Below are 26,578 nucleotides of genomic sequence, written 5' to 3'. Positions count from 1 at the left end.
CGAAGCACAAACCAAAGAGACTATTTAAGGTGAATTTGAAGCATGTTGGGGGCTGACGTACAAGTATTTTTATATTTCAAAAATCAAAACAGCACTAACAAATATTTTTGCAACACAAACGGAGCACAAATTAATGAGACTATTTTACTGATGTTTTGTGTTGGGTGGGGGGACAACTTCATTTCTGGTTTAGATGTCAGAGTTTACAAGTATTTTGGAATGGATGTGTGAATGGTCTATTCTCCTAATCTCCCGGCCTGTGTGAACATTGTTTTTTAAAATTTACTGGTAAAGTCATTCTGGAAATTTTCTGGATATTTATTCGGTATCATTGTGTGAAAGGGGCTAAAGCATACTATGCCAAAGCCCAATCGAACCACAATCTGGCACACTTTTTCCAACCGGGCCAGGGCATGCTGACTGAACCATGGCTGTTCCCGGTTTGGAGCACTCACACTTGTCAAACAAACCGGAAAATGGGTTTCAAATGTGCCAGGGCACGGTTCTGATAGCCTAGTGTACGTACACTCTAAAATCTTATTGACAGTGAATGGGGCATCATTGTACCAGCATTGCCATGACAGCACAGTAGGGTTATTGCAAGCTGCAAGTGCAAATATACTACATACAAATCTCCTATTCTGTCTTTTTGACTCATATTTTTATCCATTTTTCTCTTTCGGATGAAATCTGAAAATGCCATTTTCACCCTGTATTTTTTCGCTGACCAGAACTTTTCATGCTTTTGTTTTCATGTTCAGTGAAACAGTTATTAGTTTCTATCTTGTCAGTTTTCACTTCCTGTGTCCTTGGCTCTCTGTCAGGTGCCAGAAGTGTTGGAGGTGTTGCACAACCGGCTGCAGGTGATTGGAGAAGAGCAGGTGAAGGTGGCCATCGGTCAGTCCATCCTCATCCTCGCCACGCAGCATCTGCAAACCGTGGTCAACACGCTCGTCGCCTACCCACTACCATACGACAGGTGATTAGCATCCGTGTGTGCTTATGTGCATTGGAATTCATTGTCTGTCATGTGTCCCAAGCATAATAATGATGATGTGTTTATGTGTGTTCTCTCAAGCTGGAGCTGTGAGATGTGGATGGCTCTGGGAGCGGACAGCTCTCTGGCCCTACAAATCATGGAGATGATTATCGAGAAGCTCAATGTCATGGTTCCCTATGTAGATAAGAAGGAGTCCATGTTGAGGCCCGGGTTGACCAAAGTTGCTACAAGTCATCCACTGGCTGTAAGTTTTTATATATACAGCCTTTTTTAAACGCCTAACACTTCAGGCACAATGTGTCAATTATATAGCATTATATAATTTTTCTGTCTTCACTGAAGGAGAAAGCAACAGAATCGCACCAAATAATGCTAAAAAGCATGTTTAAAATGTTGCATTGTGAAGAAGGATTTAGATATTTTACTTAAGAGGAACTTTACATCATGAAATCTTTTTACACAATGCTTTTGACAGGTTGTTAAAACGGATCTGCTATTGGAAGCGGATAAATGCTTGATTCTTTATTGTTCCGTTATTTAGGAAATGGTGCTAAATGTTTCTGCTTCTTTTTTTAAGTTATTTATTAACTAGAAAGTTTACTCAAAAATGAAAATTTGGTCATCATGTAATTTACTCTAAACTTTTTCCCTGGCCTAAATTTTTGTTTCTCTTATTCATCTCAAAAGAAGATATTTTGAATAATCTTTGTAATTAACAGCCTGTCAGTAGCTATTTGTTGATTTATTTTCATAGAGGTCATTATAGATTTACACTGTTCATTCAAATCAATCATCTAATCATATATAAAATCACCATTTCACTACCAAACGGGTTCACATACAAAATATACCATAATTAATTTTTTTAAATAGTCTTTTTTTGTTTGTTTTTTTTGTGTGAAATGGTTATTTTTAAATTGTGCAATTTTTACTTGTGATTACATAGTGACATTCGATCAATCTAAAAGGTGTTTATTATATCGCACTTATTAATCAGCCTTTTGTTTTTCAATAAATGTTTAATTTAAGGTAATTTCTGTACCTGATTAAATAACTGTTGCATTTTTTTAAATAAAGATAGAAAAAGAAAATTTGCCAAATGTAACAGGCCAAAAGATTAGCATCTCATTTCGGCCATTGGCTGCCCTGATTTCTAAATATTGGCCTCATCAAGAGAAAAAAACATATCAATACTACTACAGACGTCAGTGGCTATTTTCAAATGTCTGTTTACAAGTTTTTTCACAAAAACATATTCATTAAGATTTTAAAAAAATACTTAAGGAGTACATTTTACCTTTTGGGTGGACTGTGCCATTAAGTGACTTCTATACTACCATTTAAAAAGGGACAGTGAGTTTTATCAATGTTTTCAAAGATGTCACTTCACCTTGGCTGCATTTTTTAGAAAAAATGACAGTAAAGTTTTTAAATATTATAACTATTTCAAATAACACTCTATGCACTCTAATCGTCAATGTTGTATAATCCTTAAGAAATCATTTTGATATGCTGATTTAGTCCTTAAGAATTAGTGTTAAAAAGAGTTAATAGTAATGTTAACACAGTTGTTCTGCTTGATGTGTTTGTGGAAGCAGGATTTGGTTAATAGAAAGTTCAGATGGACATTTTTTTTAAATAGAAGTATTTTGTGACATATAAACGTATTCATGTTCTGTCAATCAGTTCAATGCATCCATGTAAGATAAAATTTATTCTCCAAAATAACAATTAAAAGGATGTTTGTCAGTTGTGTGTCCTGTTTGCCAATTAATAGTTGCTGATTTTTATGAACTGTTTTCTAGATGACTTGTGCCCTGCGTGAGATGATGCTGAATGGACAGTCAGCTGATGCTGTGGCACATTTGCTTCCGAAGCTCTTCAGCGCTCTTCTGGTGCGATTGGGTTCCAGTGTGGGAGTTCAGCTGCCAAAAGATCTCAACAGCAACAGCATCATTTCAGACCGCAAAGCAACCAACAAAAACAGTGTGATCAATTTTGATGTGTGTGGGTGAGTGGCATAAATACAGAATTCGGCTCTTTGTATCAGCTCTTATGCAGACAACAAAAGTAATTGAATTTGCGGTTTTACTACATAGTTTTCTGATAAATATATAAATTATTGAACAATATATTGATTTAAGAGTTAATAATGATTGCTTAAATGTGAAAAGACAGATGACAAGAGAGCTACGAGTGGAGAGGTTTAACAAAATGTTACCTTACCTTACCGTACCTTACCTTAAGACCTTACGCCAGAACAAGGCCTTAGTCAAATTAGGATATTTTTTAAGATGTGTTTGTGGAGGTTATTTTTTATGATTAAGATCGTTCAAAAGTGCTATTTAGTCTGATACGAGCCCACAGAAAAGAAACAGAAAAAGACTTAGGGTTAGCGTTTATTTACTTAATATTAAATGATTTTAAAGGTTGTAAGAGAATGGCCTGTCTGGTTGGCGCTGATAGAAAGGCAATAGTAACTGAAATATCCATTCAATCCAACTGAGGTCTGCAAAAAAAGTATTTCTGTGCACATTTAAACTTGAAGCAGATGTGCTACAGCAGCTGAAGACCAGCACACCGGTGACACTCCTGTCAGCCGAGTACAGAAAATTGAGTCTACAATTCTCACAGCTCACCAACATTGCTCAATAAACGATTGAAAAAAAGATTTCCTGCTCTAATGAGTCTAGATTTCAGATTAATTGCCATAAACAGTGTGAAAGCATGGATCCATCCCTTTGTAATCGCAGTGCCTCGAGAATAATTGTAGAATTTGTGAAGTCAGAAGTAGATCCAATCCAGTTCTAACATGGTGTATATTAATGAAGTACCAGGTGAGTTTGGAGTTAATAAGTCATCTGTGTTTTGTCTTTCATTTGTCAGGGTGGCAGTGGAGGCTCTGCGGGTCCTGCTGGCTCGAGCTCAGCTGGACGCTGTCGTCAAACCATTAGATCAGGAGGGAGCTTGGGACAAGATGAAGGACCCGCAGCAGCACACAACAGGAGTCACTCTGCTCTCCAGGTATACACACCTGTCCTTCGTCACACACCACTGCACTTGGACTGTTGATTGTTTTCTTTGGTAAAGGAGACAAGCAGAATTGACAGCAGAATCGCTCTCGAAGACACAAATGTTTTGGGAACACCGTGTGTCATTTTCAAGCTGTTGGATCACATATGGCAAATAATTTGGGGATGTTGTCAGGGTCAAACCTATAAAAGTTAGAGTTAGCAGCTAACAAGTCAAGTGTGTTTTTCTGTAATGCAACATTTTAACGGAGCCATTTTTTCTGTTAGAGCGATGGCAAAACATGCTGGTCCAAGACTGCCTGCCATTGTGGAGAGTCTGTGCCCTTCTCTCTGTAATATTTATGAGTGCCAGAGGATCACTGTCACAGCCTTCTTCTCTGAGGTGAGGAAATTATATTTTATTATGTGATTTAACCCTCCCCTCAGGTTTTAACATTGAACAATTTGTGTAAATGTCAGTTAGCAAAAATTAGAACATCATTATTAAATAAAATAAAAGTTTTAAAAGTGTTATCATTGTGTATATTAAATAAAAAAACTAATTTGCTCATTTCACATTTACATTTTACAATGGTGATATGAAAACGTAATCAATTTTGCTGTATATTCGCTATTTCTTTTTCACTCTTCCACACTTTTCTGTTTCCGACATGGTTTGGCACAGCTCGGCTTGCTTGTGTTCAGTTTTGCTAGGCTGAGTATGCATTTCCACTGCCGTTTGGTACCATTTAAAGTGGATTTGTACCATTTAACGCAACTACTATTGCTATAGAGTAGTTGCGGCACCTATACTGCTGTGTGTGACAACCAGAAAAATTTTTTCATTCTGTGTCATCCCAAGATGTCAACAAGAGGAGCATCTGGACCTTTTCTTTTGACAACAAGAGACCATTTTTCTTGCAGTGGTATAAAATTGGTTTAGTCCTGCAAACCAACAATACCGAAGTGACCGCTGACTATTTAAATATAAATATTGCAGATTTAGAATCTTGTCTTGTAAATCCAATGACACTGGTGGTGACGATTTCCTTACACCAATTGATGATCAGGAGTATATATATATAATATATATATATATATATATATAACAGTTATATATATATAATCATGTTTCAGTAACAGTACGGCCTAACTAGCACCTTACTGGTGCCGGGTTGACCTTTTTTTGCCTTCAGAACTGCCTTAATCCTTCATGGTATAGATTCAACAAGAGACTAGAAATATTCCTCAGAGATTTTGGTCCATATTGACATGATAGCATCATGCAGTTGGTGCAGATTTGTTGACTGCATATCCATAATGCGAATCTCCCATTTCACCACATCCCAAAGGTGCTCTATTGGATTGAGAACTGGTGACTGTGAAGGCCATTTGAGTACAGTGAACTCATTGTCATGTTTAAGAAACCAGTATTTCAGTTTCTGAAATACTCAGACCAGCACGTCTGGCACCAACAACCATGCCACGTTCAAAGTCATTTAAATCAGCTTTCTTCCCCATTCTGATGCTCGGTATAAACTGCAGCAAATTGTCTTGACCCTGTCTACATGTCTAAATGCATTGAGTTGCTGCCATGTGATTGGCTGATTAAAAAGTTGCTTTAATGAGCAATTGGACAGGTGTACCTAATAAAGTGGTCTGGGATTGTTTATACACATCACAGTAGAAAATCCCCAAAAGTGAGCTATACCGAACTGCGTTGTACCATGCAGTGGAAAAGTGTGCCTTCATGTGCAGTTGGCACTCAAAGTATATATATATATATATATATATATATATATATATATATATATATTTTTTTTTTTTTTTTTTTGAGTAACTATTTATTCTCATTTTAGTGTGCACTTAGTTATACATTAAAAATCAATATGTTTACTTTTTTATTAATTTTTTCAAGCTGCTGAACCATCACGTGGCGACTGAACTGATGATTCTGGACATGCTGATGAACAACATGATGGAAAGGATCACCGATACCTGTGGTACAGTCCGCATGCTGGCTGTCCGAGGCCTGGGCAACATCGCTGTGGGCTCACCTGAGAAGGTACAGACACTCTGCTGGACATCTGAAAACTCTCACTGGATGAGGAGTCACCATTGATTTTTTTTGGGAGTGATTCTTGGCAACATGTTTATTAACTTTCAGAAAGAAAATAACTTTTAAAAACTGCTGCCTTAAAGTTCACAGTGTTGTTTGCTTATGACTCCCCGCACCCTGTTCCTTGCATTTAATGTTGTCTCTCTATAGTCGAGTGATGTTTGATAGCATTTTTAATCATCAAGGTAAGCATCAAATCATATGTTGTTTTTTCTCTGCATGTTTGTTGTTTTTTAGGTAAACAAGTATGCAAAAGAGCTTTTAGCAGCCATGAGTTCAGGTATGGAAGAGAAAGATGATCCAGGAAAACTCATCACACTGGAGGCCATGTCAGGAATGTCAAAAATACTGCTTTACCTGGACCAAAAGAATGTCAATCTTCTGGTGGTGTACATCTTCATGAAGATTAAACCGTTTCTGGAGAACGTGAGTGTGTTGAGAGAGGGCACGCAATAACACACAACAATCTAAACCTAAGTTAGGTAGCTGTAAAAATGTTATTGATTTTTCAATGGATAATAGAAGGTGATCTCAAATGATTATTGGTTAAAACTTAGTCAGCTGTTCAAATGTTGTTGCATTTGAAACAACATAATTTAAACTTTCAATAATACCATTTATTATTATTGTTAATTATAATAATAATACTAATAAGTTACAGTACATAAACAAGTTAAATATATGTTTTAAAACATTATTTATTATTTTCCAATAACATTTTAACAAACACTGTAAGTGATTACTAGAACCCAATTTTTTAAATTTAAATTGTTTTTATTTCTGGGCCAAAAATAATGACCATCGTATCATACATCTTACTAATATGTCATTCATTACATTCAGTACAACAGTTGTAAAGTAGAATAATAACAGATCTAGCTTAGACCCAAAATACTAAGTACATTTTAAACCCTTCCACTATACTTTAAACCACTAAGTTTTTCCAGGTTCTGAGCACGTTTTTTTCATTTAAAATATAATTATGTATGATCACTTATTCTTTAATGTAAATGTACAAGTACAGTTTGTAATGCTGTGAGTAACACTATATAATGTTAGCTAACCCATATTTTGACATAAAAAAGCTATATATATATATATATATATATATATATATATATATATATATATATATATATATATACACACACACACATACACACACACATAAATACATGTTTTGTTTGTTGACAGTCGGCATTTAATAAAAAGTAGAACACTTCCAATCATTGTCAGTTTTATATAAAGTGTAAAATTACCCTATTAGTATTATTAGTAATATATTATGTATATAATATAATAAAATAATTAATTGATTTGGTAAATACAGGCTTTTAGAGTATAGGGTTTATACATTTTTTTGTTTTTGTTGTAAGCTTTTACTGCTTTGTCATGTTCTTTTAGGAGAACGATGAGATCCGATGTGCTTCCATCATGCTGCTGGGGAACCTCTCGAAGTTTGGCTCAGGTGAACCAGTCTTTAAAGACCAAATCCACAATGTTCTGGTCAGCTTGCTGTTGCACCTCAGTGATCCCAACCCACACGTGGTGAAGGTCAGTGTTCAGTCCACCAACTACTTTTCCTCTAATGGCTGTAAATATTGAAAGTCAGTTACAAGAACTACACTGTAAAAAGCAGACCTTTTTAAAGAATAGATTGAGAATATTGTGTGTGTATATGTGTTTTTGTTCCCTCAGGCATGCAAGTATGCGATGCGTATATGTGCTCCGGTCGTAGGTTCAGAGCAGATCTCAGCCATGTTCCAGAATCATCTTCTTGAGGAAAAGGGTCTGCATTATGGGGAGTTCATTAATGACCTCACCAAATATCTGGTAAGTAATTGCTCAGTTCATTCTGTTCATCTAATTCAAACCACATTTTTATAAGTTCTGAAGACTGTTAAAATCACTGCTCTTTGTCACAGTAGCATTGCTTTCTGTTGTGTTTATATACAGTTAAAGTCAGAATTATTAGCCCCCCTGAATTATTCGCCCCCATGTTTATTTTTTCCCCAAAATATTTTTTTTTCAACACATTTCTAAAAATAATAGTTTTATTTCTCATTTTTAATAACTGATTCATTTTATCTTACCATTATGACAGTAAATAATATTTTACTAGATATTTTTCAAAACACTTCTATACAGCCTAAAGTGAAATTTAAAGGCTTAACTAGGTTAATTAGGTTAACTAAGCAGGTTGGGGTAATAAGGCTAGTTATTGTTTAACAATGATTTGTTCTGTAGACTATCGGAAAAAAATGTGGTTAAAGGGGCTAACAAATTTGTCCATAAAATATATATATATATTTTTTTTTTTTATTAAAAACTGCTTTTATTCTAGCCAAAATAAAACAAATAAGACTTTCTCCAGAAGAAAAAAAACATTATCAGACATACTGTGAAAATTTCCTTGCTCTGTTAAACATCATTTGGGAAATATTTAAAAAAGAAAAAAAATTCAAAGAGGGGCTAATAATTCTGACTTCAACTGTATTTAAATTCTCAGTGTTGTTGAGGATTGCAGCAGTTGTAATTTATGAAACAGGGACTAACAGAATGTTAATGCTTCCCTGGTTGCTACTGATATGCACATAACAATAATTATCTTGTGTTTCCACACAGATCCAGGATTTCCCAGGAATGCTGAACTTTTACCACATCACAGTGGTTCAGTTCTTCAAGAGTAACTGGGCTGAAATCAGGGCCAGTGCTGCCATGTTCATTGGTAAAGCATGTTTTAAATTAATTCAGTGTTTAGTATTTTTAAATATTTTACATTAGTGTGCTTTATTGAATAGTTTTTTTTGCACCCATTTTTTTTTATAAACAGCCATATTTAATAACAGTTTGCAACAGTGCAACCCTCTTTAAGCTTTCATAAACTGCTGTCAAGATTTACTAAAGAAACAGAGTGAAAACATTATTTTTTACAGCTGACCTTATTTCATATTTATTTGTTGGTGTTTTCTTTTTTTGCTGTGAAATATTTATTCTTTTTCAAATATTTCTCAAGTAATATTTAATGGAGTATGGACATTTTCACAGTCAGGTTTCCCATCCAATTAGGAGGTTTTGAATTTAATTGTGTGGGTTTAATTGACAACATTTGGGCAGTTTTGATACGTAAATTTTATAGGCAACTTATTTAACAAAACATAACTGTGTGCTCCTACTCCATTCAGTTAGTAGTGACCAGTGCATAGTGCAAACTGCGTGGACCCACACCCAAGAGGAGGTGAAGGAAAGTTGTATCAAAATCAGATTCCCCTTCGCGTACACGCGCATCATGCAGAACCTGCAGTTAAACTCACAGAGTTTTATCATGACACTTTTATCGATCATTTTTTTCTGCAATTGACACCAAGAACACAAAGCATTGTCTGATTGATGACACTCAGCACCTAATTATGTTTTAAAAGAATAGAAAAATAATTTTTACTTTTAAAAAAACACCCTTCAACAACATTAAGTGCAGTGTGTGGGTGAGAGGGGACAGCGTTTTGAAATGATCCGGTTATGCTGTGGTTCTGTGACTGCTAGTGCTGGTTGCTGTAAGGTTTAAAATGGTTAATTTTGGACAGCTGTTGGGTTGGAAAAAATCAGCTATATCTGGCAACACTGTTCAGTATTTCGGATCACTTTTCTTCTAGATTAAGTATTAATTTTGTTATTTCAGCTGGAATAAAACCAGTTTTATTTAATTTTTTAAAACCATTTTAAGGTCAATATTATTAGCCTCCTTTAGCCATTTTTTTGCGATTTGTCTACAAAACAAACCATCATTATACTATGACTTGCCTAATTACCCAAACTTGCCTAGTTAATTTAACTAACTGAGTTAAGGCTTTAAATTGACCTTTAAACTGAATACTATTAGTATAATGACAAATATCTAGTCAAATATTATGTACTGTCATTATGACAAATATAAAAGAAATCTGTAATTAGAAATGAGTTATTAAAACTGTCATGATTAGAAATGTGTTAAAATAAAAACTTTTTCTTAAAAAAAATATGAAAGTATTAAAATTTAACAGGAGAGCTAATAATTCTGACTTCAACTGTATATTTACCCTTTTTTGTTGAGAAATTTCGGATATTTGCATGAAACGCATTTGGATTTGCTAAATTCCTCTTTTTTTCTCTACAGGCAGTAGAGCATTAAACATTTACTTGCAAAATGCTATGAATAAAACTAATTTGAGGGATGTAACAACTTCCCTGTAATATTCTGTACAGTATATTTGCATACATCCTGCTATTGCAAAGACCAAATAGAAGAAGAAACTTGTGCACGTAGCAGCAACTTTGTAGATGTTAGACGTAAAGGGACAGTTCACCCATTAATACATTAAAAAACATCTTGACATTTACTCACCTCTAAGTGGTTCCAGATCTTTTTTGAGTTTTTTTTTTCTCAAAAGATATTTTGAATGTTGGAAACTGCCATTGACGTCCATCCAAACAATTCTATTGAATTCAGTGGCTATTGGTTTCCAACATTCTTCAAAATATCTTCTTTTGTGTTCAACTGAAGAAATAAATTTAAACAGGTTTAAAACAAGTGGACGGAGAGTAATTGATGACAAAATTCAGAACCACTAACAAAAATATATTAAATATACTACTAACTAAATATAGCTTCACAACTTACATAGACAGTAAGGCGTGTTTATTTATGGAATAAAGGAGAACATTCATATACAATCAATGAAAAGTCCTTTCAGTATGTAAGAGTGCTTTAACCATCTGACTGTTCCAGACATGCGCGATGATGCATTTTTTTCACAGCATTATCGCTGTTTGATTATTAATGATGACATCATAGACAGCAGCAGGTCTAACAGGCTGCATTCACACTAATGCACAGACCCGTTTTAACATATCAGATGTTTTGCTCTGTCCTTAAGACATAACAGGCGGTGTTTACATTAATTTTACATCATAAAAGCATTTGAAGATGCAAATGCATTTAACTGCGTGCGCACAGCCGCATGTCATGAATGCTGTTCAGAACGAATACACACAAAAATACATGCAAGCATTTCAAAGCTTCCTTCTGTTACTCAGTAAGCTATGTGTATCCAATATTTACAGCATACACATTGTATAAATGACTCCACCATAGAGCACCTAAAAAGTAAAACAAATTTTACAGCAATTGTTAAGCCTACTCATAAACACCAAACTTACACATTCACTTAAAAATAACACGTGTTTTGTAATAATAATAATAAAAAAACATGAACATGATCAATACATGTAATTATCCAATTGATCTTTTTATTAAGTAGTTAGTTAAAACACCTAATAACAAGTAGGACTATAATAAATAATGATTCGGAATATCAGCAGTACTGTTACAACTGATTTTGTTGTTCAAAGTTGGTGTACTTTAGGATGGCTTGCTAAAAGTGACAGTGACTACGTTTACATGGAAACAGTAATCAAATTATTTGGCCTAATCTGCATCAGACAATAATATGACTAAGGTGTTTACATGAGTTGCTTTTTGAATGTTCCTTTCATGATCCCGTTTTACATGTTATAGCACACAGATTGATTAGCGTCGTTGTGTCACCACGCTACCCACATTTCCTCCAGAGTTTTAAGTCATTTCAGGTGTTTCATTTTTTATTTGTTGACTTTAACTGCAGTTTGGCACTTTCACTATCATTCAGGAACATTTCATTCATGTCTCCGTGATGAACAAGATATTGGATGCAAGTATGAACTACTGTAAGAGTGTTGTTTTAATGGAATTTGATACCGCACACCGTATGGGAAAAAAACTTTTCGCATTTCGCAATGCAGGTGTCTGTGGTCCTTCACTGACTCAGAAGGTGTAGAGAATAGTGTCAAACAGCAGTGTGTGTATAGACTATCCTGGCGTAAAATGTGGCGAAAATCTTACACAATGGTAATCGTTTGATTGTGGTGTTTACATGTCTATACTTCACTTGCATAATGTAAATAAAACCGACATATACTCAAAGTGTCTTAATTCAATTTCTGTTTAGTTCGATTATGACCTTAATCGGATTCAATTAATCAAAAATGGCTGATTACATGGTAGATTCTTAATCAAAGAATTGTCTTAATTGGATTAAAATCAGATTATTGGTGTTCATATAAACGTACTTCGTAATGAGCACACCCAATTACACAACTGCCTTTTTTATGTGGCTCTTCCATTTTAAAATAAATTATAAAATAAATCAATTATAAATATCTTATCTTTGGGAAGAAAATGCTTTAGTCAACATCTTAAAGTGTTAGCTCACACAAATATGAAATTTGTTTGAAAAATTTGTATGAAATTTTGCTAATTCAGATGTTTTAAATGAAATATTTTTCCAGTACTGGGTTACAGCATGAAAAGGCATCCGCTGTGTAAAACATATGCTGGATAAGTTGGCGGTTCATTTCGCTGTGGCGACATCTGATCACCAAAGAGACTACGCCAAATGAATGAATGAATAAATAAATAAATGAACAACTGAATGAAATATGAGAGCTCCCAGATTCTCCATAGACAGCAAGGTTCCTGACTCATTCAAAGTCCAGAAAAAAAATCAAAGCAGACCATATGCCTTCAATGGTTTAATCTCTATTTTATATTCTATATTTTGTTTTATTTAACAGTGTCTTCTTCTCGGTGTCAGTATAGGATGCATGTTCATGAGAGCACTGCGCTTTTTGTGTGTGCACTTTTTTATGTGTTTTTTTATGCGGCATGTATTACACTGCTCACATACACTGTAGCACATATACATTAACGGTAAAAAGTTTGGGGCCAGTTTTTAAATAAAAAAATAATAAATGTTTACAAAAAAATTATTGTGTTCATTGAGACAGTATTTATTAAATGTAAATAAAAAAATAAATACTCAATTTTCAATAACTGCTTTCTTTATTACTATTATAATTAATAATAATAATAATTATAATAATAATAACAACAGTAATAATTAATATTAGAGTGATTTCTGAAAGATCATGTAACTCTAAAGACTGGAACAATGAAAATTCATCTGTAAAATGACTGGAATAACTGATTAAATTAATGATAAACTACTTTTGAATAGTTATTTTATAGTGCAGTAACATTTCACTATTTTACAATCTGTACTGTATTTTTGATGAAATAAATGCAGCCTTGGTGAGCAGGATAAGCTTATTTTAAAACATTTAAAAATCGCACTGACCCCAAACTATTGAACAGTAGTTTATGACTGCTTTGTTTCAAACTGGAAGTTGCGAGTGAGCATCTAGGGTATACAACAGTGCGAAGTGCTCATAAACATGCCCCCTGTGCTGATACTAAGGAGAAGAAAATGTTAAATAAAGATTCAACAATTTTTAACTGCGCACAAAAGTATTCTAACTAGTCTAGTAATACTTTAACAAGACTTAGCTGACATTTAATTCAAAAATGACAGAGAGCAAACAGAAGGATTCCAGGGAAATATAAAAAACCAACATTATTTTAGTATTTATACATTTTTGTGTCTGTTTTGTAACCTGTTTTTTTGTAATCTGTTTTGTATTTTTAGGCTTTCTGCTTGGAAACCTGCCTGATGAGCATTTCTCCCATATGAATATGGGGTCAGTGACCAAGGGTAGGTACTGCAGTTCTATATTAATATCTGCAGTCATGAGATATATTTAAGGAAGGACAGCACATCCTTGTTATTGTGCTACATTTGCTGTTTCGTGGCACCTAAGGAATCTATTATTTCTGCTTCTATTTTAACATGAATCCCGTCTGGTGGAGTGCATTGTACAATATAAAGCTATTATACCAACAAATGAGCTACGCTGTGGGTTGATTATCAATAGCAATCCCTTGACTTTGATTTAATGGACAAAGTAAATGATTTTCTATCATACATTTGTCCACTCTAGGTCTGGTGATGCTGCTGCAGGATCCAGATCCTCTTGTACGAGTGAAAGCCGCAGAAGCCATGGGTCATTTCCACTGACGTTGCCTGCGACCAATCAGATTAGTCTTTGATTTTAAGTTTGTGGCTTTAAATGAGGAGGAAACCTTGAATTGTTGCTTTATAATAAGCCTTGAACTGTTTTTATTATCGACCAAAGACTGTGCACTAGTAAGAAATGAGAAGAATAAAAAGGAGAAGACGTGTATTGACGTTACAGCACTTATAAGTTCAGCGTGTGATTCCTAGCATGACTTTTTGTTCTATCTGCGGCAGTTTTTAAAGTGAGAAAAGTACCTGCAAACCCTTTAAAGCGAGTCTAGCTAGTTTCTACATGGGTACACTGAAAATACTTGCTTGACCATTCCTGTAGCGTGCTAAATGCATATCAACACTTCGAATCGTTAAACCATTAAAAATGTATGTAGGATGAATCGATATATTGTAAACCGAAGTCCAGTCCGCAGGGTTTTTTTTGGGGTAATGAAATCTGATGTAGTGCTCAGAGTTTAATCCAATGTTTAAAGCAGACGGTTGAGTCATATTGACCACCATAAAGCTTCAGCAATAAATCACCCTAATAGGGATGTTTATTATCATAAGCTTCTAAGCCATTAAGAGCAACCGAAATCTGTTTTTCCACAATCAAATTTACTGTAAGCATTTCAAGTGTTTTGCTGTGACATCTGTGGTTCTGATTGTATCTCATGCACTACAGTATAGACACAATTGTGCGTTCTTCTTGTGCGTCCAAGTCAGAAAAGCAATGAAAACAGTGCCAAAACGTAGATTTGTAAAGAATAAAACGCATTACAGTGAATATTAAGGTTTTCTGAAAAATTCATACCTGTTTCTGTGTAGCAAAACGTAAATTCTGGCCTTTTTGTGCCAGCTGTCTTGTTCCGTTTTGTAAGTTATTTCTGTGAAGTGAATGTTAAAAGGCTCACAATTATTGCAGCTGTTTCAGAGTTTAAGCATGGAGAGAATTTAAGTGAAGTGTTTTAAAATTTTATTTGATAAGAAAAACACCTCCTCAAGAAGCACTATGTAACCACAGAATTGTAAATTAAACAGTTGATGTAGTGGGTCTTTTTAAGTGTAAATAGCCTAATAATGTCTTAATTGATTTGGCTGATTAATATTTAATGAACGTAGGCATTAAAGAATTAGTAAACAAACCCCTTTCTAAACAGCATTCAGTCTTAAAAATAAAGGGTGATGTAATGAAAGAACCATTTTTGGTTCTCAAAAGAACACTTTAACAGTGCTTCAAAGAACCATCTAAAGATTTACTTTAGCTTATTTTTTATTAAGAACCATTTGTTGAATGGAAGTTTGCTAAAGGTTCTTCATGGAACGATCAGTGGTGATGAATGATTTAATTTGTGAATGTCAGTGTGATTCTAAATTTCATAAAAGTCTCATTTTTAATTGCAAACATTAGAGTCTTAAATGATTAAAGTGATCATGAGTCAAATGCTAGTATATTTAAATATATACAGTATAATACACTACAGTTCAAATGTTTTGGGGGTCATTGAGTATTTATATTTAGCAATGATGCATTAAATTGATCAAAATTGACAGTAAAGGCATTTTTACATACAATTTATATTTCATATAAGTGGTTTGATGTGGCTTTCTATTCTTTAAAGATTCTAAAAGCAGAACCTATATTGTGGTTTTTGCAATAAAATTGAGCAGCATGACTGTTTTAATGCAGGCAATAATACAAATGCTTACTGAGCATGAAATCATCATATGCAAGTTACAAAAATAACACAAATATTTCACACAATATTTTTCTTTTACTGGAAAACAGGAGGAGATTTACTTCAGATATTTAAACTATCTATAAAAAATTTTCTCCAAAATGGTGGATCTGATTTGACATAAGAAGGAGCTGCAGCTCTGCATGTGGACGGAGAAAAATATTGCATCTGTTTTTGTTGCTCAGGTTGTTGAATATGTATTAGCACAAGTCAATTAAAAGACATTATTGTACTAAGGACACAGACCATTAATCTGAATACTTTAGAATTTAGCAATCAGTGGCAGTTATTCCATTCGGTCAGGAACTTATTTAAGTAATGATTGTGGAATTAATTCCTGGATAAAACCCCTGAATGCTCGTGTCTGCAATCAAACTGCCACTGGAGGTTTCACAGGTCTGCTGGATGATCATGTTGTCTGATGTACGGTCATATACAGTCATCGACTTGTTTTTAAATGTCTTTTGTTTGACAAAATAGTTTTGTATCATGTAGCTGATCTCTGGATGATGGAGATGGAAATATGTAATTCTAAATCATTAAAGTTATTATACATGACAATCTGGAACTGTCATGCTGCTTTTATTTTATCTATCTATCTATCTACTGTATCTATCTATCTATCTATCTATCTATCTATCTATCTATCTATCTATCTATCTATCTATCTGTCTATCTGTCTGTCTGTCTGTCTGTCTGTCTGTCTGTCTGTCCGTCCGTCCGTCCGTCTGTCTGTCTGTCTGTGAATATTGACCCCATTTTTATCATAGTGAATGTAAAATTATGATTTTGGTGGATTTATTACCATTTGTAGAAGCACAGTTTCAGTACAAATATCATGGTTGAACTGGTTAGTAGTAGACGTAGACCTATAGCAAAACCACAGTTAATCTATGTTATCTTGTCTAATATTGTTATGTTAAACCAAGGTAACCTTCAACCAATGTGCATTTAACCAAATATTGCAAAAGTTTACATAATAAACATGTAGGCTAATGTAAATAATTTTCAAAAAATACAAAATTTTAACTAAAGGCTGATAAAAAAAAAAAAATCTTACGACCCAAGGTTTTGATAAGTGTGTCTTATTTAATGAAGTACGTTATAGTGGCCTGAGTTACGCATGTGCTTCAAATGTTTGCCTTCAACAGGCTGCCCTTCCGGTTCAGGTAATTTGATGTTCGATCAACAAACAATACCCCAAGATGTTTTAAAACAGGCATTTATCTTCTTCTCAATAATGTCTTAATATTTAACATTAATAGTTGGCTATCAAAAGGTAGACGTCGTCGTGACTGTTTACGCTTTCTCTGACGATATAACGAGGCTTTGTTGTGAAGGTAAGCATTTTCTCTTAAAGAAATACACAATTCGAGACCATGATACTGACCATAAAACACATTCACGCAGAGATACTCCAAACACACAAGTACTATTGTAGCATCTGATAAAATCGTGCACGTTTTTGTGTTTTTTTTCTGTACTGGAACCTGAAACGTATACTACAGTGTATATTTCACTTCCCGCCACAAGAGGCCGCCACGTTGTGTGTAAAAGAAACCCCTTGACACTTCTCCCACCATTAAAAGCTGACTAACAACATAAATGACCAGCCTAACTGAATGAGATTGCTCATCCAACAATAATTCTACTGGACCAAAAGGTCAAAGCTACCTTGATTAGATTCTGATTTTCAAAATCACATTACATTTGCAGGCAAATAGAAAGGCCTTTTAATCCTTAATGAAGGTGTTTGAAAGATTAGAGGCAGGACTACATGAGATTGTGACTGTGGACACGTGGTGTGTACCTGAGGGTAATTTTCTCTGTTGGATGCACCGCCGTCCTTCTCACTAATCAAACTCATCTTGCCTTTCGGCTCACGTCTATTGACTCTCTCCACCTATTCTGCCGGCTATAGCAGCCAGATTAGCCTTCATTTGTTTGCAGTTTGATAACGTTTTCATTGTGCACGTCCCTCAGTTTTAAAAACAGGCTGAAAATGGGAAAATAAATGAACTTTTAAAGCATCCTCAGTCATCCTACGTGTCTCCCAGGCCACACAGACAAATACTCAGCTTGCAAATAACTCACTTTTTATATTAATACGGCTCCTTTCATCACAGCAATTATTACGACAGGCCCTTTTTCATTAAAAACAGGCTGAAACATCAGATAATTCCTCAGGGCTTCATTCAGAATTTGGAGGCTTCATCACTGCATTTGAAGCCAAGAGCTGAAGTTCAGCTGATACAATCACACAGCGAGTAGACTACTGTATTTTTTTCTCTTTACTGTAGGCCTACCTAAAGAACTGGCTTAACACTGCTCAATGTAATATTTACAGTAATAATATAACTTATAAACAGTGGTGGAAATAGTACTGAAAAATCATACTCAAGTAAAAGTACCATTACTTGCCTAAAAATTAGTCAAAGTATATGAGTAAAAAGTAGACCATTCAAAAGTACTCAAGAGAAGTGCGTAGTATTATGCTATAAAAAGCTGATGCATTACATCTAATTTGTGGATGTGTGTGTAAACGTAATATTCTGTAGTGCATTTAGTTATTGCCCAGCAGGCACACATCATCATCAGATATTAATATCAGGTTAGATTTAGGTTGTGTCGTCAAGTGACCAAAATTCAGTCATCGTCTAAGGACATTGTTTTTTTAAACATCCAATAACGATGTAAAATGACGTTGATATTTGGTTGATTTTAGGTTGTGTTAGAAAGTGACCAAAATCAAACGTCGAGCAAACATCTTAAATCAGCATCATTGACGTCAGATACTGACATTTATTTGTCAGGTATTTCAACTAAAATCCAATGTCTGATAGACGTCATAGTGGTAACATCCACACAGCATCAAGCTGTAACATTATTAGATGTTGATATTGGATTGATTTTAGTTTGGTCGTTGGACATTGACGTTGAGCTGACGTTGAGTTCTGACGTCAACCCGATTTTCATTTCCAAACAAAATGTAACATCCCCACCAAGTTGGGGTACAACTCCAATCTGACGTCATGTTGATGTCTTGTGCCTGCTGGTTGTTTCAGGCCATTTCGGTCATCATACAGTAAATATCCGTCATTTTCTCATCAGTGACATGCATCTAAACAGTCTCTGAGTGAATACATGTAAAGATTTTGGACATATTCTCGGACACTTTTAATGCTTCCAAACAGTTTGCTGCAATTGTAAGTCGCCCATGTCTTGTGGTAGTTCATTATGATGCGATTTACCTCTACTTCTATGTGTAATGTAATGTAATGTGGTGTGTATTTATATAGCGTATTTACTGTGTATGGCCATACAACCAAAGCACTTCACAATCGAGGGGGGTCTTTCCACACCACCATCAGTGTGCAGCATCTACTTGGATGATGCAACGACAGCCACAGGACAACGGCGCCTGTGCGCTCACCACACACCAGCTATTGGTGGAATGAAGAGACAGTGATAGAGCCAATAAGGTGGATGGGGATGATTAGGAGGCCAAGCTTGTAAGGGCAAATTGAGGGACTTTGGCTTGGACACCGAAATTACATGCCTGCTTTTTACAAGAAGTGCCATGGGATTTTTAATGACCACAGAGAGTCAGGACCTCGGTTTAACGTCTCATCCGATAGATGTGCGACTGTGCAATTGTCCCATAGACAAGAAGAAATAAAAAAGTGACTGCATGTTGAGGGAAAGTTGTGGAGTAAAAGTACAGATACAGAACTAAAAATGTACTCAAAGTAAAAGTACACATTTTAAAAAATACTTAAAGTAAAATTCCTGAGAAAAACTACTCAATTACAGTAGTTTGAGTATTTGTAATTTGATATTTTACACCACTGCTTATAAATAACATTGAGTGTTTTTTTTTTTTTTTGTGTAATGTACCCCATTCCAGCTTTATAAATACAGTAGTAATCTCCTAAAATGTCTTTGTACCTACAAAGCAAAAAACTAAGAGCACATGCTGTTTATTTACTTTTATCGACCCGGGTTTCAGAATAATTTCCCGAATGTTATTTTCTGTCAGGGCTACTTTACAGAACTCGGATTGTTTATTCTCCACAAATGCCGCGATTTCTGCACCATAATGATTTCCGCACACTTTGAAGGGAAAGTTTCTATCTCCCTCTCATTCCCTCTCTCTATCCATCCTTCTGGCTCTCCCTCACCCTTTCTCCGAAATTACACTCATTCATTCCCCGGTGTCAGAGCAGGAGAGAGAGACAGCGAATGCGTATCTGCAGTTGACCTGGCTCTCTGAGAACATATGGATCTAATCTTAGACTCGATTGCTTGGCTCACATGTGATAGTGCCCATCAATTCATACCCTGTGATGCAATGGGAGAAAATCCTTCCAGAGTTCTGAGGGTATTATATTTCAGTGCGGATGATGCCAGAGCAGGCCAGGGCCAAAATAGATTGTAGCTTTGTGGATGTTTAAACTTTTTCTAAATGGAATTTTGCGTTAGCTGCTGTTTTTTTTTTTTCAGGGAATATTGCTTTGGAAACCAAGTAAAGCAACATTAATATTAACAGAAGACAAAAGGAGGATAAGAGTATTATTTTGTTTATATATTACGTAAAGTTAATGCTTTTGCCTTGTTTTCTGATGACTTAATGTTAGCTTTTTGCTTAAAGGTGCCATGAGATGGAAGATGTGATTTTCTTCCCAACTTAGTGAAAAGGCTTTTCAATCAAGAAAATATGTAGGGGTGGTGTTTGATTTTGTCCATGAGCAAATGTTTGTATGTTTGGATCAGCCCTTGCCTCAATTATACCAACAGTTGCTGGCAGAAGAGAACATACATTTGTCTGCGCTAGAAAATAAAGAAACAACATCATGCATGTTCATCGATAAATATGAACTGCAATATTTTATTAATAAATATAAGAAAATTGTACATTTTGATTTTATAGGTACATTAAAATGCACTCCCCTAGGCCCAGGGTCAAGTTGATAGTTTTGTAGCAACACTACACAGTTGGACACCAGTTAAACTAATACAATAATTTTTTTTTTAAATTTTGAGTGTATTGTTGAGAACTTTTATTATAATTTTTTTTTGAAATGTTAAAATATTTACATTTTTTAAAATATAGATTTTTTTATTGCTTATAATGCAAATGAATTGTAAAATAATCTATAATAATGCAAATAAATCCAATAAATAAATAAGTGATACATTTAAATTAATTATTGTTTATCCTACCAATAAATAAATAAGCATACTGTGCTATGTATAATTAAAAAAATGAGCCAAGTAATGAAGAAATATAGCTAATATTTAAAGTAAATTGGATTTAAATTAATTGTGTGAAATCTCACTTTATAAGCATGTGTTACTACTAATCCTCTGACTGTTACAACTTGCCCCGCAGGTGGGGTAAATAATAAAATGTTTACTCCTGGCACTTTTGGCAATACTGCACAGAAACCATAGGTCCGGCAATCATACTTTTAGTGCTGCTTTGTATGAGAGGCTTGTGTATTGTTGGTTAAAAAATAGGGTTTGTCTAACCCAAGCGGCAACCTCCCGCTCTCCCTCAGGAAGCCAATACGGAAGTAATTAAAACTGCAATTCATCCGAAATTCCGCTAGTCCTGGCCGCTCCTGGCTCCAAAACAGAGCAAATTTCAATTGAGCCCACTGTTAGAATGTCCAACTTTACAGCAGAAAAAAAGGTGTTTACAGCCTGGTACAAAAAAAGATTTTGGTTAATACAGCTAATATTACCCTTCCCCTTCGGGGGGAACTTCAGCACTATAAGTGGATTTGATTGTTAAAATCCACGTATGGGAGGTTCGGTTCAGAAGCTACTCGTCTGAAAGAGTATTGAACGGGCCAATTAAGAATGAATTGGCAGCGCAAGCCTGCGCAGGTGAGCGACATAAGCAATCAACTGAGTATATAAGCTCACCTGGCGCCAGCAGACGCTATCCTTTTCGCTTCAGAGCCTTTTCTGATCGAGCTTATGAGGGTTCCTCCTGCTGATCTACAGCCATTTCGAGAGAACGATTTCATCCCGGTCCAGAGCGAGTCCACGCAGCGGCAGACGGTCGAGCTGGGTATCTCCCTTGCCTGGCGTCCCTTTGGGTCCGGTCCTCCAAGAGCGGTGCGTATTGTTGCGAATCCTAAAAGAGCAACACAGTCGTGCAGCACGTCCTTTACAGGATGGCGCTCCGACTGTGCGTTTCCGGTTGCGGGGGTTTCCTGGCTCCAGCATGTTAATGTGGTGCTCGGGGGCGGTTCATGTCGTCACTGCGATGCCATGACCGTTGCGCAGTTGAGATCGCGGTTAGCTTTCGTAAGAGAGCGAGCCACCCCAGTTGCCTCCTGCTCTGCAGCGGGCGCTCGGGCAGATCTGAGGGCTTCAGCGAGAGACAATCCGCCGCCCACGGGCTCGCGGACCTCTCGCTCCTCCAAGCGCTCCATCCAAGCTTCGGGTACTGAGAGTGATCCGTCTAATCAGATGGTAGCTCTCACGCTCGCTGACACCGGAGATCAGATGTCCTCCGAGGCATCGGTGGGCGGGCTTTCATTGTCCGACGATGATCCGGACCCGCTCGCCCCCTCTGGGCAAGCGAGCGCCGTCAAAACGGATCCTGAAGCGGACATGTTGGCCGTGCTTTCTCGGGCTGCTTCGGCCGTCGGGTTGGAGATGGTTTATCCCCCAGCCCCGCGGCCGGACCGACTAGATGGGTGTTACGTAGAGGATCAGAAGGCGAAGCCTTCGAAGCCTCTCGTCCCCTTCTTCCCGGAAGTGCACAGTAGGCTCACGCAGTCCTGGAGGGCACCTTTCTCTGCCCGCGCTGCGTCCGCCTCCGCCCTCACCACCCAGGATGGTGGAGCTGCCAGGGGGTATGAGGCGATCCCGCAGGTGGAGCGCGCCATTGCGGTTAATCTTTGTCCGCGTGGCGCCCCCGCTTTGCGTGGTCCGCCCCGTCTCCCGTCCAAAGCCCGTAAGTTTTCTGCCTCCCTCGGAGCTAGAGCTTACAAGGCTGCGGGCCAGGCAGCTTCCGCCTTGCATGCGATGGCCACCTACCAGCGCTACCAAGCGCAGGCACTGGCTGAGCTGCACGAGGGTGGGTCTAACCCAGGCTTGTTACACGAGCTGTGTACGGCGACCGACTGTGCTCTACGGACCACTAAGTCTGCCGCCTGCGCACTGGGGAGGACGATGTCCACACTTGTGGTCCAGGAACGCCACCTCTGGCTAAACCTGGCAGATATGCGCGATGTCGACAAAGTTCGCTTTCTTGACGCGCCCATATCCCAGGCTGGCCTGTTCGGCGACACCGTCGGTGAATTCACCCAGGAGTTCAAGGCGGTGAGCGAGCAGTCGGATGCGATGGGCAAAGTCATCTATCGGCGGGGCCGTAAGCCCGCTCCATCCCCGGCCGAGCCATCCACCTCCGCTGTTCCTCGCCGAGGGCGCCCGCCAACGGCCGATGCCCCGCCCCCGCCCCCGCCTCCGCCTCCGGCGAAGCGAGCGCGTCGAGCACGCCGAAAGCCGGTAGCCCCTCCTGTCCAGGGCGCCGCTAAGTCCGGTAACGGACCGCGAAGCGTCCCTGAGACAGGCCATCCGGAGAAGAGGAGACTTGCTCTTTCCCCGCTGGAGGGCGGGGCCCAAAATCCAACGGTACTTTTCAGTGCCACCAAAGTTTCGATCAAAGAGCATTTTCTCCCTTCCCCGGATGTGACAGCTCAAGCCCCGCCAGTCTGGGACGCGCTGCCTCTCAGCTCGCAGGGCTTGCATGCTCCGCCAGTGGCTCTCGGGCGCTGGGGGGACGGTCTCCCTTCTCCCAGCCCCCAAGCCCCCTCTCAGGAGTCAGGGTGCAGAGCCAGAGCGAAACACTCTCCTCCAGCTCTTCTGTGGGACCCTCGCGCTCCCCGGATCAGCACACCCGCTCCTCGCTGCCCCTCCGCGGGTACGTCAACGATTGCTGCGATGACGTCATTAGCGAGGGCTCTGCCTGCCTGGTTAGCGCGGGCCAGCCCCTCGCGGTGGCTCATACGCACGATCAGACTCGGCTACGAACTTCAGTTCTCCAAACGGCCTCCCAGGTTTACGGGCGTGTATTTCACCAGGGTCAATCCCCTGTCCGCCCCTGTCTTGCGAGAGGAGATTGCTGCCCTCCTGGCAAAGGGTGCAATCGAGCCGGTACCTCCAGCCGAGATGGAGAGCGGGTTTTACAGCCCGTACTTCATCGTACCCAAAAAGAGCGGTGGGTCACGGCCAATCATAGATCTGCGCGTTTTGAATCGCTGCCTTCACAAGCTGTCGTTCAGAATGCTTACGCAGAGGCGCATCCTCCGATGCGTTCGTCCTCAGGATTGGTTTGCAGCCATAGACCTGAAGGACGCGTATTTTCATGTCTCCATTCTTCCACGCCACCGTCAGTTTCTGCGGTTTGCGTTCGAAGGTCGAGCATGGCAGTACAAGGTCCTCCCCTTCGGGCTCTCTCTGTCTCCGCGGGTCTTCACCAAACTCGCGGAGGGTGCCCTAGCGCCTCTGCGGCTTGCGGGCATCCGCGTACTCAATTATCTCGACGACTGGCTGATTTTAGCCCACTCTCGGGAGCAATTGACTGCGCACAGAGACGAGGTGCTCCGGCATCTCCGCCTATTGGGGTTGCAGGTCAACTGGGAAAAGAGCAAACTCGCCCCGGTGCAGAGGATCTCTTTTCTCGGGATGGAGCTGGACTCGGTCACCATGGTAGCGCGCCTCTCCGGAGAGCGCGCTCGCCTGCTGCTGAACTGTCTGAGGGAGCTCGACAGCAAGTTTGTGGTCCCACTGAAATATTTTCAGAGGCTCCTGGGGCATATGGCTTCCGCTGCGGCCGTCACGCCGCTCGGATTGCTCCATATGAGACCACTTCAGCACTGGCTTCAAGATCGAGTTCCGAGACACACCGAGTCACTGTTACTGCGCTGTGTCGCCGCACCCTCAGCCCCTGGAACGACCCCTCGTTCCTGCAGGCCGGTGTGCCTCTGGGACAGGCGTCCAGTCATGTTGTTGTTTCGACAGATGCTTCCAGCACAGGCTGGGGAGCCGTGTGTCGCGGGCATGCAGCTGCGGGCCTGTGGGTAGGTGCCCAGCTGCATTGGCACATCAATCGCCTAGAGCTGTTGGCAGTGTTCCTTGCTCTCTGCCGTTTTTCTCCGGCGCTGGGGCAGCAACACGTGCTGGTCAGGACGGACAGTACGGCGGCGGCGGCGGCGTATATCAACCGCATGGGGGGTATGCGCTCTCGTCGCATGTCTCAGCTCGCCCGCCGTCTGCTCCTCTGGAGTCACCCGCGGCTGAAGTCGCTGCGCGCCATTCACATCCCAGGTATGCTCAACAGTGCAGCCGATGTGCTCTCACGGCAGCAGATTCACTCTGGAGAATGGAGACTCCACCCCGAGTCTGTCCAGCTGATATGGGCGCGATTCGGGGAGGCCCAGATCGATCTGTTTGCTTCCCCCGAGAACGCTCATTGCCAGTTGTTTTATTCCCTGACCGAGGGCTCTCTCGGCACGGATGCACTGGCCCACAGCTGGCCTCGGGGCGTACGCAAGTATGCGTTTCCCCCAGTGAGCCTGATCGCGCAGTTAATGTGCAAGGTCAGGGAGGACGAGGAGCAGGTTTTGTTAGTTGCGCCCCTCTGGCCCAACCGAACCTGGATATCAGAGCTCTCCCTCCTCGCGACGGCCCTCCCTTGGCAGATCCCTTTGAGAGAGGACCTACTTTCTTAGGGACAAGGCACCATCTGGCACCCTCGTCCCGATCTCTGGAGCCTCCACGTGTGGTCCATAGACGCGAGGAAGACTTGGGTAACCTGCCGCCCGCGGTGGTTGATACCATCACTCAGGCTAGAGCCCCCTCCACGAGGCGCGCCTACGCCCTGAAGTGGAGTCTATTCACTGAGTGGTGTGTCTCTCGCAGAGAAGACCCCCGATCTTGCCAGATCAGTGTTGTGCTCTCTTTCCTTCAAGAGAAGCTGGACAGCAGGCTGTCGCCCTCCACTCTCAAGGTTTACGTTGCTGCCATCTCCGCTCACCATGACGCGGTGGCTGGCGGCACCGAGGGAAGGCATAACCTCAGCATCCGGTTCCTCAGAGGCGCTAGGCGAATTAATCCAACTCGCCCCCCTCTCACGCCCTCTTGAGATCTCGCCCTCGTTCTCACGAGCCTGCGATTTGATCCCTTCGAGCCACTCGATACAGTATCTTTAAGATTTCTGTCCCTGAAGACAGCTCTGCTGGTCGCGTTGGCCTCCATTAAGAGGGTCGGGGACCTGGAGGCATTTTCGGTCAGTGACTCGTGCCTGGAATTCGGGCTGGGATTTTCTCATGTTATTCTGAGACCCCGCCCGGGTTATGTGCCCAAAGTTCCTACCACTCCTTTTAGAGATCAGGTAGTAACCCTGCAAGCGCTGCCCCCGGAGGAGGCAGACCCAGCCCTGTCCTTACTTTGTCCAGTTCGCGCTCTGCGCATTTATGTGGACCGTACTCAGAACTTTAGATCTTCTGAGCAGCTCTTTGTCTGTTATGGCGGACGGCAGCAGGGAAGTGCCGTGTCTAAACAACGTTTATCCCACTGGATTGTGGAGGCCATTTCATGTGCTTATATGAGCAGAGGCCAGCCGCGCCCTCCAGGAGTGCATGCGCACTCCACTCGGAGCGTTGCATCCTCTTGGGCGTGTGCGCGTGGCGCCTCTTTAACAGACATTT

At 39.5% G+C, this 26,578-nt stretch overlaps 1 protein-coding gene and 1 long non-coding RNA gene across 13 annotated transcripts in view; both read left to right on the top strand.

Moving 5' to 3' along the window:
- mroh1 (maestro heat-like repeat family member 1) overlaps positions 1-16,409 on the top strand; it is a 139,006-nt gene extending 122,597 nt beyond the window's left edge. For all 9 annotated transcript variants that reach the window (XM_073926127.1, XM_073926128.1, XM_073926129.1 and 6 more), the window contains 12 exons: positions 825-979; positions 1,079-1,244; positions 2,806-3,011; positions 3,887-4,024; positions 4,300-4,414; positions 5,930-6,076; positions 6,368-6,556; positions 7,535-7,684; positions 7,829-7,963; positions 8,756-8,858; positions 13,690-13,755; positions 14,042-16,409. In XM_073926127.1, the coding sequence (XP_073782228.1) occupies positions 825-979; positions 1,079-1,244; positions 2,806-3,011; positions 3,887-4,024; positions 4,300-4,414; positions 5,930-6,076; positions 6,368-6,556; positions 7,535-7,684; positions 7,829-7,963; positions 8,756-8,858; positions 13,690-13,755; positions 14,042-14,118 (1,647 nt within the window). In that variant the 3' untranslated portion in view covers positions 14,119-16,409. The remainder of the gene's footprint in view (positions 1-824; positions 980-1,078; positions 1,245-2,805; positions 3,012-3,886; positions 4,025-4,299; positions 4,415-5,929; positions 6,077-6,367; positions 6,557-7,534; positions 7,685-7,828; positions 7,964-8,755; positions 8,859-13,689; positions 13,756-14,041) is intronic.
- Positions 16,410-16,939: 530 nt separating this feature from the next.
- The window catches only part of LOC141378224 (uncharacterized), a 28,587-nt gene continuing 18,948 nt past the window's right edge, over positions 16,940-26,578 (top strand). For 2 of the 4 annotated variants that reach the window (XR_012392185.1, XR_012392187.1), the window contains exons 1-2: positions 17,102-17,188; positions 18,011-18,111. This is a non-coding gene — a long non-coding RNA (uncharacterized lncRNA). Of the gene's footprint in view, positions 17,018-17,101; positions 17,189-18,010; positions 18,112-26,578 lie in introns of those variants that run through there. The other 2 variants (XR_012392186.1, XR_012392188.1) reach the window with 2 other exon arrangements.

This window comes from Danio rerio, chromosome 16 (assembly GCF_049306965.1).
Source record: "Danio rerio strain Tuebingen ecotype United States chromosome 16, GRCz12tu, whole genome shotgun sequence".
NCBI classification, from domain to species: domain Eukaryota; kingdom Metazoa; phylum Chordata; class Actinopteri; order Cypriniformes; family Danionidae; genus Danio; species Danio rerio.
Note: the sequence above shows the minus strand (reverse complement) of the source record. Positions and strands in the feature narration are given on the sequence as shown.